The sequence below is a fragment of the Arvicanthis niloticus genome, chromosome 26, assembly GCF_011762505.2.
Source record: "Arvicanthis niloticus isolate mArvNil1 chromosome 26, mArvNil1.pat.X, whole genome shotgun sequence".
Taxonomy (NCBI): Eukaryota; Metazoa; Chordata; class Mammalia; order Rodentia; family Muridae; genus Arvicanthis; species Arvicanthis niloticus.
Window position 1 is genome coordinate 25,544,526 of NC_133434.1, and position 14,118 is coordinate 25,558,643.

Here is a 14,118-nt window from a genome sequence, read left to right on the forward strand (position 1 = left end):
CAATAATTTCTAAGCTTCCTACTTTAAGAAACCAGATCCAATCACTTTGCACCCTACACAGAAGACAAAGGCCCTGCCCAGTGGGCTGAAATGACTACCATATTAAACCAGACAGTCAACCCACAGGTTCTTCAAACCCGAACATAGGAACAGAAAGTAGGTAAGATTGTAAAGGAGAAATGGATGAAGAAGATTCTTAAACTTAGAACGGAAATTATCTCACTTAAAGAGTTGGATCTGAGAAAGGAGAAAATGAAGCTAAGTGGAAGAACAAAGGAAAACCTGTTAAGGGGCAGGGCTGTAAGAGTAAACCATTTGGTTTGTCTATACAGTTGCTACTCTGGCCTTCGTTAGAATTGTACAGAAGAGAAAATGAAAGTGAAGAGCAACGCGAAGGAGGAATCTGGTTCCACTCTGCACGGTATAGGATCTTCCCGCCTTCCTCCAATCCTCCTCTAACACAGACCAGAACCAAAGCGAGCTTGTGCTTCTGCACAGTCCACGTGGGCACACTGTCCCCGCCCCGGCATCAGGAGGACTTCCGCGTCCTCCCTGCCCCGCCCCCTCGCGGTTCTGCGCACGCGCGGGAGCCATATTCGCCGCGGATGCTTGGCTGCCCGGGTTGGTTCTTCTCCAGCTGAGTAAAGCGGCGCTGATCTGCACCCTCACTGTCGTTCTCCGGTGAGGCTCAGTCCTTTAGGGACCGCGGAAGCGAGGTGTCTGTCTCCCTGGCGGGGGCCGTCTGCGTGGAGTCCACGGCCCAGGCCCGCGGCCGCCACCGAGGAGCCGTGGGCACGATGACTTTGCACCCGCCTCCTCGGTGACCGGCCTGCCAGGGACTGGCCCCCGCCGGCTGCCATCGGGTATCCCCGCGCGGCCTTGACGGCCGGCCGGGGCTCTGAGACCCACCGGGCCGGTGCGAGGGGTGGGGGCGGCTCGCGGCCCAGCGAGTCAATTCGGGAAAGTGGAGCGGCGGGGAAAGTCCAAAGCCTGTGGCGCCGGCGGCTCCAGGCGTGGAAGTAGCTGTGTTCACAGGCGAATCCGAAACCAGCCGTGGCCTGGCTGCTGTGCTCAGAGCCACCTTTCTGTTTCTCCTACGTGTTGGAACCGACTCCCGGCAGGCTAGCTCTCCCTTAGGCCTGGCGACTTTTCTAAAATGTCAGTTCCTGAGGTCCTTGCGTCCAGCGCTTCGATGGAGCGGTCTTGAGTAAGATAAAGTTGTTTCCACCTGGGCGCGCAGACCCTTCAAATGTCTGTTTAGCTTTCCAGCCACGATGCCTTCCTTATATCCCATGATTTGACAACATAGGAATTGAACTCTGCCATTTTTCTACTAAGGCAGAAGCAGCTCCCATTACTGTCTTTCGAAGAAACGGAAATGTGGACCAGGTTTACCACCCTGCACCCCCAAATTTAGGACCGTATGAGACAAAACAATTTGTCTCTTATCTGTTGAATTATCCACTTTATTTCTCAGCCTGCTCTATTTGGAACACCCTTCCCTTCACCCCTTTCCAGTTCTTCCCGTTCCACTTGAGGCTTTTCGACTTATTTTTGCCTCTCCCATCTCTAATTTACTCTCATTATCTGTATTGGTTTCCTAAAAACGTATTTGCTGGTCATCCTGCTTTTCCTCCCCACCCTCAATGCCTCTTCCATGTTGCTTTATCATATATATCTGTCACATCTGGCTGCTAGATTCTGAGCTCTTCAGAATGCACTGGTTTACCTTTATTGTGGTGTCCCAACATCTGTATAGTTCCCAGTGGTGGTGCAGTTAGTGTTAGCTGAGTTATGGTGTGGATCAAACGGTATAATCAGTAGAAGACACTTCTTAAAAGTGTGGGGGTTTTTTTGTTTTTAATTTTAATGATCGTGTTTTCTTTTCACAGGAATCACATAAAGTTCAGAAGCCATGGTGAGTTCATGACACGTTTCCTTTAACTTTTGCCTGGTGAACATTACATTACAGCTTGTTTGAAGATAAGAACCTGACGTGAAAAAAGTGAAACAGAAGGGGTAGAGGGAGTTGAATGGGGTCTTCCTTCTTCCCACTGAACTCAGCACCAGGATGTCATTGTATATGATGCATGGGCTTCCGGAAGTTGGCTTACTTTCAGTGAGCAGGCATCTCTCTGTTTTTCTTTTGCAGTCTCGAAGATATGACTCCAGAACCACAATATTTTCTCCAGAAGGTAAATGAGAAAATTTTAACCTGCTCCAAAAAAAGTTGGGGTGTTTTGTTGTCATTGTTGCTTTAAGTAGTATATTTTCAGTGTTGGGAGTTTAGTGTGGTGTTTAGCTACACACATTTTGGAGATAACTTCTCAGCAGGTTGATTACATCATGCGTTGTCGGTGAGTAAATGCAGGGCTGTTGATGTGAACCTGACCTGTGTCACCGCTGATTTCTCCCGGATCAGCTGTGCAGGAACGCAGAGGAACTGTGGTGTCTCACTGTCTTGTAGGTCGCTTATACCAAGTGGAATATGCCATGGAAGCTATCGGACATGCAGGCACCTGTTTGGGAATTTTAGCCAACGATGGAGTTTTGCTTGCAGCAGAGAGGCGTAACATCCACAAGCTTCTTGATGAAGTCTTTTTTTCTGAGAAAATTTATAAACTTAATGAGTAAGTGAGATGATGGGGAAGAGTTTGAACTATTGCACTTGTCGACGTCAGTGGGATTTGCATATTTCGGGAGGGATCTTCTATGTGTTTTATTATTTTTCTTGTAAAAATTTGTGTATTTGCTTTGTTTCGCTTCCAATCTCCTTGGAGTCCATTATGTCGCAGTATGTTCATTCTGTGTATATTCACTTGAAATGCAAAGCTAAACACTGCTGCAAAATAGCATGGTGCAGTGATAAAAAGTGTATATGTACTTTCTGTTCACACAGATTTGGTTTCAAATCTAAAGTCCATCAATACAAGGTGTGGTGCTATACCTGTTATCTAACTTCTTGAAGACCAGAGTGGTTATGGAAATTTAATGAAACAAAATAGTGAAATAAACTAACACAGTGCCTAGTGTAAAGCAGACCTTCAGTGTGCTGTTTAGAATGACATGCAGGAATTCTGTACAGCTATACTGACTCTTTACCAAAGAACAAGGCTCGTGGAGATCTGACACACTTCAGCCAGGGTAGAGTCTGATTTCTGTTCAGTTTGAGTACTTGGAACTGGCTGTGGAACTTCTGGGTGCTGTATGGAGACTTTGCCATCAGTGGTAGGCCTGCTGAAGACTTGTCACTGTCACGGGAGCCTAGTTAATTATTTGTTTATGTATTACAGTTTTGGACGTGTTCATCAAGCATACCGACCACTCTCACAACCTATCCCTGCCTTCCCATCCCCCATCCATCTCCCCACAAACCTTACATTATGTCTGTCTGTTTTGATTCACTGACATTACCAGGGCCATCTGTGTGACCGTGGTTTGAGAGCTATCTATTGGAGTCTGGTAGGTTCCCGAATGTGTACATAACCAAGGACAGTGAGTCTTTCCCAGAATCTATCAGTAACCAATAGGTCCTATATAAGGGGTAGGATCCTATGAGCTACCTTTGGCTAATTATTGACAGGGCTGGTCTTGTCCGTGTCCAAATCAGTTGTGAATTTGTGATTTCAGTACTCAGATGTAGAGAATGTGCTTTGCAGCCCTTACTCTGTCTCCTCTCTGAAGTACTTGACAGCCCCTTTCCCACAATGTTCACAGACCTTAGAGAGGGAGTGGTTGGCCTAAGTGACTTAGGGCTGTCCCACACTGTCATTTAGTTCCTGTGTCATGGCAGCTATGAGTCTGCACTTACAGCATTCATTGGAAGTTGAGGCTTCTCTGATTAAAGCTGGGATCCACTTTTGTCTTTGAGTACAAGTGTAGGTATTTAGAAGGCAGTTGGGTTCTGTGTTAATTAGCCCTCAGAAGTGCACTCCCTGCATGGGCCTAGTACCTCTCATGGTACAATCACGTGACATAGTATCTTCCTCCAGTCACATTAGTCTCTACTCAGCAACGTTTGAGCTTGTTTAGGCATAGTCAAAGCGATGTCTAGACTGTAGAGAGCCAGGGAAGGCTTTGGGGAAACAGGCAAAAATGGGGTGCATGCCTAGGTTGAACTTCCCACCCTCGTGTCCCCCCCAGCCCCACACCTGTCAGGCCAGGCATGGAGAGTTAGACCCTAATGTGTGGGAGTGGTTTGGCTTCTTTACTAGGTGTTTCTTCTCTTGCTGTTTCCAGAGAGCAATAATAAATATGTCTATTGAATAGTTCAGGCTGCAGTTGTTTATCATTTGTGCTGAATGACACTAGGTAAACGTCTCCTGAGAAGATCCATTTTTATAGCCTTTTCCTCAGAGTAGTCCCTGTGAAGCAAAGCTGTTGAGTCCCTAATAGACCTAGGTGCTTTATAACACTTAGAAATACCCTGGCAAGCATCTTCCCTGCTTACTGTGGCTTTGTTTCCCTTCTAGGGACATGGCTTGCAGTGTGGCAGGCATAACATCTGATGCTAATGTTCTGACGAATGAACTAAGGCTCATTGCTCAAAGGTAAGGATGGAAACATCCTAACACTCAGCACGTCCACAAAGAAAGCTTTTTCTTTTTGTAAAATTTAAAGTCATTTTAAAAATCGATTACTTGAAAACTGTATTCCTCCTAATCAAAGTTATAACATACTGTGTGCACATAAGAATATTGGGATGGTGGATGTTTTTGCCCTCTCCTTTCTTTTCCAATTACAAGTGACTGCTACACTTTACCCCATTTTACTTATATATATTTTTCTCTTCAGAGAGCATCTTCCTGCATTGTATATATTTTAGAGAAGCTTGTTTAATATGTCGATCTCTTTACCCTAGGTATTTATTACAGTATCAGGAGCCAATTCCCTGTGAGCAGCTGGTTACAGCACTGTGTGATATCAAACAGGCGTATACACAGTTTGGAGGTACTGAGTTGTTTTGGAAATACTCTAAAAACTGAAAACATTTTATGAAGAATAAATTTTTTGCTTTTTTTTTTCTACGTTAAGGTTTACTGAGGTTATTTTGTTTTTGTCAGATTTCTTTTGGTTTTAGATTTTTAAAACTATTTACTTACTGGTTTGTTTGTTTGTTTGTTTGTTTGTTTTGAGACAGGGTTTCTCAGTGTAGACCTGGCTGTCCTGGAACTTGCTTTGTAAACCAGGCTGACCTCGACCTCATAGAGATCTGCCTCTGTGTCCCTGGTGCTGGGCCTATAGGCATGTGACACCAACACCTGACTTTAAACACATTTTTAAAAATATTTTTGTTCTTTGAGAATTTCCTACAATGAATTTTGATAATATTCACCCACCATTTCCTTCCATATTTATCTCCCACCTCTCAGCCCACTCAGCTTTTTGTTCTTCCCTTCCCCTTCCCCCCTGTAACTCCTTCAGTTAGATTGTGTGGGACCTGCACTAGAGCACTGTCACACTACTAAGGGTCACACCCATAAAAAGCCTGACTTCCTCTCCCAGCAGCCACCAGTTGTTAGACACTCCTCAGCTGTAGGAGGGACATGATGGGCCCTCCCCTTTGGGCTGAAAGTTTGTCTGCTGCTGTTCTTGTAGATGTTGTCACAGCTGCTGTGAGCTCATGGCTGCTCAGTTGTATTTGAAGAAGACTTTTCCTGTCATCCAGCACCTCTGGCTCTACAGTCTCTCTGTCCCTTCTTCCATGATCCCCGGGTGTTGGAGGACTGACTGATCTGGATGTCCCATTTAGGGCTGAGCACCCTGAAGTCTCTTATCCCCCACACTTTGTGACACTCACAGTTTAGCCTGAGCTCCTCTGGCGCTCACTGCAGTCCCACCACAGCCTCATGCATACTAGGTGCAGACAGTGCCTGCTTCATGAACAAGTCTGTTTCCACGTGTCAGTTGGCAGTTTCATCAACAGATACTTCAAGCCCAAAGTAACATTTTCAAGTCTGGAAACAGATTATTTTTACATATTAATGAAATTCAGCACTGGCCTTCTGTGTCCTCATGTCCACCCCAGCCTGAGCCCAGCTCCTAGAAACAGAATTGGAATCTGTGACTGAGCTTATCTGTGGTGGCCAGAATACAAACCAGTTATGCACGCTTCACTTCTCAGAGGCTTGGGACACGTCCACTGACAGCTCTAAATTGAGATTGTTGGGTTTCAAATTGAAATTGTTGATTCCTTTTCTTTGTTAAAGGCAAACGTCCCTTTGGTGTGTCTTTGCTGTATATTGGCTGGGATAAGCACTATGGCTTCCAGCTCTATCAGAGTGACCCGAGTGGGAACTACGGGGGATGGAAAGCCACGTGCATTGGAAACAACAGTGCTGTGAGTATTTTCCTAACACTGTGAAATGTGGGGAAAGGCTGAGGACAGTAAGGTTGAAATAGCGATATGCGTGTAGATTATCTACCATAACAACTCAGTGTGAAAGGAATGCCTGTTTCTAGTGCTGTATCTTGGTAGTTTGTTGATGCTATCTGTAGCTAAGGGCTATCTTTTCATTATAAGTTGTGGAACTCTTAAGGACAAGTCTCTTGAGGCTGAGGCCACAGTTATAGTCTCCTTGCCTCTTCCCTGCCACGTTAATGCCACCGGCCTGCTGTCATCAGTGTTGTGCTGCTGCATTGTCTGTGAATCCAGGCGTCAGAGCTTCTAACCGACCTGTGCTCGCCCCAGGATGAGCAGATTGGAAGGAAACTCTCTCTGTTGATGTTTTGTTTTTCAGGCAGCTGTGTCAATGTTGAAACAAGACTACAAAGAAGGAGAAATGACTCTGAAGTCAGCGCTTGCTCTGGCTGTCAAGGTGCTAAATAAGACAATGGATGTTAGTAAACTGTCAGCTGAAAAAGGTAATCCTTGTCCTCCTGCTTTGTCTTAACTGGGGAATTTATTGTGTAGCCCCAGCCTTAGGGTTCATTGAAGCTGCCGCTTAGGGGACACTAAGGACTTGGTGTCTTGACTAAGATGAGCCTTGATGAACTGTAAAGCTACATTTCTACACCATAGGGCAGGCTTAAGGACTGGAGCCTGAATGTAACTCCTGGTTTGGAGATCCCGTGTCAGTGGCTGGCCTTGAACTCAGACTAGCATTGTTCTTCCCTGCCTGTGCCTCCCAGATCCTGGGGCCCCAGGTGTGCACCACCATGCCTGATGGAAACTGTTTTTTAGCTTATTGTTTTCAAAAGAAGTTAGAAAAGTCCATAACGGAAGTGTTGCTTTGTTTAGGACTCTGTCTTGTTATTCTGGTTGGCTTGTCTGGGTCAGTTAGAACAACTGCCGACCAGACTTCAGGGTGACATAAATGCTTGCTAAGAAAGTTGATGGGTGAAGAAAAGATCCTTAGGTAAAAATCAGGGTATCACAAAATCGAAAGTGTTCCCATAAAAATGTGGGTACATCATAAAGTACATGGGTGAGCAAGACTCAGGTAAAGAGACCAGAGTAAGCCATGGTGACATCTGCTGAGTCCTGCCTCTGATACAAATGTATGTTTGTGTTGTAGTGGAAATTGCCACACTAACACGAGAGAGTGGAAAGACGGTGATCAGAGTCCTCAAGCAAAAGGAAGTGGAACAGTTAATCAAAAAACATGAAGAGGAAGAAGCTAAAGCTGAGCGGGAGAAGAAAGAAAAAGAACAGAGAGAAAAGGATAAATAGACAGAATCATGGATTTTATAACTCCTTAGAGGCACCGATTCACTTAGGAGCTGTCCTGGCCTTCCAGCCCGGAAGTGTTTTCTTGTAATTTTTTCCTTACCTTGGCCATCGGGGAAATAGGACATTACATACTGAATTGGGTCCATGTCTGTCCAGTTGGACACTTTATTGTAATGATGGACATCTTTATAAACATCTTAATCTGAACACATAATTTTTGGAATAAAACTTGGAAAGATTGGTTATGGTGAAGGGATACTTTCTCTGTGACAATAATTGTTGAGAAGATACCACAGCTGGAGCTGGAGAGATGGCTCAGCAATGAAAAGTGCACTGCTCTTGCCTGAGTTCAGTTCCCAGTACCCATATCGGGTGGGTCTCCTAGGACATGCAATGCCACTGGCACCTGTGGTTGTATGCACATACCCACCCAGACATTCATAATTAATAGGAGTGAACAAAGGTACCAGGCTTGCTAGGGTGACCATTGCTGCCTTTTTGTGAGGTGTGTATGCTGTGGCTTAACTTGAAATACCCTGATTTCACAAAAGTGGGCGGATTGTCTGCCATCTCCAGGATTGGTTTGCTACTAAACAGACTGAGCTTGGCTCGTGTGTGTGTGTGTGTGTGTGTGTGTGTGTGTGTGTGTGTGTGTGTGTGTGAATGTGTGTGTGAATGCTGAGTCCTAGACTTCGGCTCCCACAGTCAGGAGCCATAGCTTCATAGAAGATCATATTGGAGGAGTTACAACCTGAGGGGAGAGGGTAGCACACTGAAGGGCAGCTCTAGCAAGGCTGAAGAGAACCCTGGTGCTCAACCTGTCCACTTGTACTCAGCCTGTCCACTTGGGGTTCTAGGACTTGAGAAGTAATGGAGTGCAGTTGTTAGAATGTGGTTTGTGGACCACCATCAGCTGCTGCAGGAAAAGAAACCGGGCGTCATATCCCAGACCTACAGTCTCTGCTGTTGAAGCCCAGTCTTACTCTGTTGTTCATGAGCTGACTTCCATCTCCACCCCAGGGAACTAGACAGAGTTGTGGGCATAAAGATGCATCTCCACCCTGTATAACAAGCTGTAGATTGGGATTCTTACACATGCTGAAATTTGAGAGGTAAGTTCTACACACCAGAATCTCATGACAGCTTTTCAAACTTGGACATGAAGCTAGGCTCCATACCCATTAGCTCAGTATTTGGCAGGGCACCCAGAGACAGTGGCATGGCCTTTTAAAAAATGGATTATTCCATGATAGAGGAGTAAGAGCCAATTTCCTTAGCTGATGTCTGTCAGATAAAGGATCCCATTCCCCCCGCTCCTCCAGAGAAACCTAGTTCTTTGAGCTGCCTGATGAACCCCCAGGTTGTCTTAGTGACTTCTCTGAAATATTTGCTGTGTTGTTTATGTAGTTTATTTTTACTTTTGAGCCTTTTAGCAAAAATAAATACAGTGTATTATCTGTTCATACCTGTTTTATGCATGTTTCTACTTAAAAGATACCCTTTGTTGCTTGTTTTGTTTTTTAAGAGCTTTTCTGTATAGCCCAGGCTAGCCTGGAGCTTACAATCCCACTTCAGTTTCAGTCCTGAGATAACAGCAGGTGTGTGCACTATTACACAGTTGTAAAAGCTCCAACCAACAGCATTATGGGTACATTTTTTTCTCAAAGCACATTTTAGCTTTCCTATGCTTAGGAATGGGGATGAGCAAGCGCTATGCCCGACGATCATTTTTAACCAAAAATCAGCAACAGCACTTATGCATGAAACAAGATGCAAGCGCGGTGGTATGCTCAGTATGAGAGCTGGCTCAAGACGGTCGAGGGTCACCTTGCCAGCCCTTACCTAGGAAGGCATGCCTCAGAACTCAAAACATGCAAACAGCGGTGAAAGCACTGTCTCGGGTTTCTATTTTGATAATAAAATAACAACCAAAAAGCAGTCAATCACTGAAGGAAATCAGTGCAGGAACTTGGAGGCAGGAGCTGATGATGCAGAGGCCATGGAGGAGTGCTGCTTACAGGCTTGTTCCCCGTGGTTTTCTCAGCTTGATTCTCTTACAGATCCCAGGACTACCAGTCCACGGTACCACCACCCATAATAGGCTGGTCCCTCCCATGTCAACCACTAAGAAAATGTCCAATAGGCTTCCTACAGCCTGATTTTATGTTAGCATTTTCTCTATTGGGGGTTCCCCCTTTCAAATGATTATCTTGTGTCAAGTTGACATAAAACTAGCCATCACACATTTGAGTAACAATTCTGGAATCACAAGTTCATATTTGTGAGTAGACAAGCTCCTGAATCTTACTAGGACTGACTACATCCTTAAATGATCCTGTGTCACTCTTGTTACATTTGATAATAAAGTGGGTAGAGAAGTGAATCCATTCATTGCCTTGGCAGTATCTCCAGCTTGTGCCCAGAGTCTAACTGGTTACTCCTGTAGGGGTCAGGACTGGTCTGGACTGAGACACCGTGAGCTCTCACTTGAACTTCAGTGGTCCTGGACTGATTTTCTTTCACCATAGTCAACCGCCTCTGTAAAGTCCAGTTCTTCACAGTAGCCTAGGAAAGCACCCTATACTCTGGCCCCTCTGCTGCCTCTTCTGCCTGTGCTGCCTCTCCACATTCATCTAAACGATCTTCTGGCCATCCTTGCACCCATCAAACCTCATCTCTTGTTCATATACTTACCAGTTTCTCTGCCTTGGGAATGCCCTTCTCCTGGGTATCTGTCTCTGTTTTGACTGAATGTCTCTCATTTGACTCCTACAGAAAAACAATCTGCTGTGTGCTCTCTAAGCCCCTTGCCCTGCTGATTTTCTCCACAACACTCTTCACTGGCTGTCATATTTGTTGTCCATCTCCTGGAATATGTTCCAGAGAAAGGACTTTGTTTTCTTTCAGTAGCCGTAACCTAGTTCCAGTACAGGAACTGACATGCTCAAGGTAACATGGATCAATAGTGCGTCTTCTTGATATGCTGTGCAAAATTCTGAAAACCCTGTTCCATTCAGGTTAGTAGAACTAGTAGGTTTTCCATGTCCTACCATCCCTTTCACACCCCAAAGCAAGAACACCTCAGAGACTAGCAGATAAGAACCCCAGGGACCTCACTACCACACTAGAATCTAGTCTTTAGAGTCTTGGCAGGACAATGGATGGCTTTCAGCATGCTTTCTTTCTGACCTTTACACTGGAGGTTAAAGGTTGTGGGGGTAGCAGAGGCTACCCTGTAATAGTCAGTTGCTGTTTCCCGCTTTGGGATCAGCCAACCTAGAATCTCACCCAACCCTTTTTCAGCTGCTCTGTGGCATATTTTTATCCCGGTTGCAGGGCTTTCTGGTTCTAGGATGCTGTCTGATGCATCCCAATTGTAGCCTTAACTGCCCTTATCCTAACAGATGCCCTTCACCAATAGCAACCATGGAATTCTCTCATCTGGGCAGAACTGGATGGTTCTCACAGGGCACCCCCTCCTCTGCAACCTCTGACAGAAACAATTAAGAACCCAAAGAGAACTCTGGTTTAAATTTCTGAGTCGAAAGTTTTTATTTCACTTTAGAGAGCTTCAGATCATGCTTTTAAAAATAGCAGTGTGGTGGCAAATTGTGTGCCTCTGTGTATGATTTCATCCGGTGTTTTTCTTAATCAGAAATAAGTCTCTGCAATCTCTACAGTCTAGCACTTTGAAAGTTCCAAAGCATTTGTTTTAGCAGGAGAGAGAGAGAGAGAGAGAGAGAGAGAGAGAGAGAGAGAGAGAGAGAGAGAGAGAGAGAGAATGAATTTGATAGAAAAATCCCCTTGGTCTGGAGAGATGATGTCTGAGTGGTTAAGACCAATTGTTGCTCTTGCCGAGGACCCAGGTTCTGTTCCCAGCACCCACATGGGTGGCTTATAGCCCATCGTCCCACAATATCTGACCCCTAGTTTCTGTGGCCACAGCACACAAGTGGTTCACATACATACATTCAGGCACATATCCACATAAAATATAAATATTAAAAGAAAAATCTCACACTAGGGAAAAAGTTATTAGACATGTACATTTCTAGTTAACTTTGGGTAATGGGGCATATATGGATGAATAATAGGCCCTCAGTTCTTAGTCTTCAGTCTCAGGAACACACACACACACACACACACACACACACTCCTAAATCTAGATTCTACATATGAGAGAAAACGAATGTGTTCTGAGTCTGGTTTAATTTGTTTAACCTAATACTCTCCATCCATTTTTCTGAATATGTCATGATTTTCTTTATGGCTGAAAAAGTCTATTGTGCATATGAAACATATTTTCCTTATGGACGTATGTAAGGCCTGATGGATTTGCATGCCATGCTTGTGCAGACAGGGCTGTGCTAATTTTCTATTATGTCAATTTTAGGATATCTGCTGTTGGAGTGGACACCATTTGCATGTTCTTTTAAGGATAGTCCTTTGTCATCTGTGTTACAAGTATTTTCCTATTTTAGTTTTTGCATTTTAATTTTTTTTTTTTTTTTTACAGTTCCACATGAGATGCTTATTGTAGGGAAGGGGCAAAAGGCGGTGACAAAGACAAAGGGGGAAAGAGGCATTTTAATTTTTTAATTAAATTATTTTATTTATATTCCAAATGTTGCTACCTTCCTGGTTCCCCCTCCCAGAGTTCTTCACCACAAGCCTCTCCCCTTTGCTTCTGAGAAGGTGCTTACCCATCCCCCGTCCCACATTTCCCTTACCTGGGGCATCAAGTCTCTATAGGATTAGGTGCACCCTCTTCCACAGAGGCCAGACAAGGCAGTCCTTTGCTACACATGTGCCGGGGGCACAGACCAGCCCACGTATGCTCTTTGGTTGGTGGCTTACTCTCTGGGAGCTCCAGGGATTCCTGGTTAGTCGATACCGTTGGTCTTCCTATGGGGTTGCCATCACCTTCAGCTCCTTCAGTCTTTCCCCTAACTCTTCTATAGGGGTCCCCAACCTCAGTCCAATGATTGGCTGTGAGTATCTGCATCTGTCTCAATCAGCTGCTGGTAAAGTCTCTCAGAGGACAGCCATGCTGGGCTCCTGTCTGCAGGCACAACATGGATCAGTAATAGTGTCAGGGTTTGGTGCTCACCGATGGGATGGATCCCATGTTGGGCTAGTCACTGGGTGGCCTTTCCTTCAGTCTCTGCTCCATTTTTGTCCCTGCATTTCCTTTAGACAGAAACAATTCTGGGTCAAAATTTTTGAAGGTAAGTGGATTGCCTCTGTGCGTCCTGTCTATCTACGGGTGGTGGTCTCTTCAGGTTCCATCTCCCCACAGTTGGGCATTTCCACTAAGGTCATCCACACTGAGTCCTGGGAGCCTCTCACATCCAAGGCCTCCTACCCTCTACAGCTACGTATTTCCACTTATTCTCTTGGCCCTCTGGGCTTCTTTCCTGTCTCTCTCCCCCATACCTGATCCTGCCCCCCTTTTCCCTTTTCCACCCAGATCCATCCCTCCCTCTGCCTCCTGTGACTATTTTGTTCCCCCTTCTAAGTGGGATTGAAGCATCCTCACTTGGGCCTTCCTTCTTGTTAAACTTCATATGGTCTGTGAGTTGTATCATGGGAAATAGCCTCAAACACATTGGCACAAGGGAAAATTTTCTGAACAGAACACCAATGGCCCAGGCTCTAAGATCAACAATTGACAAATGGAATCTCATGAAACTGAAAAGCTTCTGTAAGGCAAAGGACACTGTCAATAGGACAAAATGACAACCTACAGATTGGGAAAAGATCTTCACTAACCCTACAACCAATAGAGAGGGCTAATATCCAAAATATATAAAGAACTCAAGAAGTTAGATTCCAAAAAACCAAATAATCCAATTTTAAAATGGGGTATACAGCTAAACAGAATTCTCAGCAGAGGTCTTGAATGGCTGAGAAGCACTTAAAGAAATGTTCAACATCCTTAGTCATCAGGGAAATGCAAATCAAAATAACCCTGAGATTCCATTTAACACCAATCAGAATCTAAGATCAAAAACTCAAGTGACAGCACATGCTGGTGAGGATGTGGAGAAAGGGGAATCCTCCTCCATTGTTGGTGAGACTGCAAACTGGTACAACCACTGTGGAAATCAATCTGGTAGTTCCTCAGAAAACTGGAAATAGTTCTTCCTGAAGACCCAGCTATACCACTCCTGGGCATATACCCAAAAGATGCTCTACCATACCACAAGGACACGTGCTCCACTATGTTCATACCAGCATTATTCATAATAGCCAGAAGCTAGAAAGAACCCAGATGTCCCCCAACTAAAGAATGGATACAGAAATTGTGGTTCGTTTACACAATGGAATATTATTCAGCTATTAAAAATGAGGACAACATGAATTTTGCAGGCAAATGGATGGAACTAGAAATATCCTGAGCAAGGTAACCCAAACTCAAAAGGGTATGCATGGTATCCACTGAT

General features: G+C 44.8%; 1 protein-coding gene across 2 annotated transcripts; it reads left to right on the plus strand.

Annotated features, from left to right (window-relative positions):
• Positions 1 to 530: 530 nt before the first annotated feature.
• On the plus strand, positions 531 to 7,915 carry Psma4 (proteasome 20S subunit alpha 4). 2 transcript variants are annotated; one of them, XM_076925278.1, is made up of 9 exons: positions 531 to 681; positions 1,893 to 1,918; positions 2,153 to 2,195; positions 2,468 to 2,630; positions 4,473 to 4,550; positions 4,862 to 4,950; positions 6,210 to 6,340; positions 6,741 to 6,864; positions 7,518 to 7,915. In XM_076925278.1, exons 2-9 carry the CDS (start codon positions 1,916 to 1,918, stop codon positions 7,670 to 7,672), a joined length of 786 nt encoding a protein of 261 aa, XP_076781393.1. In that variant the 5' UTR covers positions 531 to 681; positions 1,893 to 1,915; the 3' UTR covers positions 7,673 to 7,915. The 2 variants fall into 2 exon arrangements, with proteins under 2 accessions (XP_076781393.1, XP_076781395.1); XM_076925280.1 differs by lacking the exon at positions 531 to 681 and adding an exon at positions 784 to 1,207.
• The last annotated feature ends 6,203 nt before the right edge of the window (positions 7,916 to 14,118 follow it).

Bases quoted from the DNA above. Each gene is read 5' to 3' on its own strand.
- Psma4 (XM_076925278.1), top strand. The intron at 4,551-4,861 runs GTAAGGATGGAA...TCTTTACCCTAG, and splicing joins CTAAGGCTCATTGCTCAAAG to GTATTTATTACAGTATCAGG. The intron at 6,341-6,740 runs GTGAGTATTTTC...TTTGTTTTTCAG, and splicing joins GCATTGGAAACAACAGTGCT to GCAGCTGTGTCAATGTTGAA.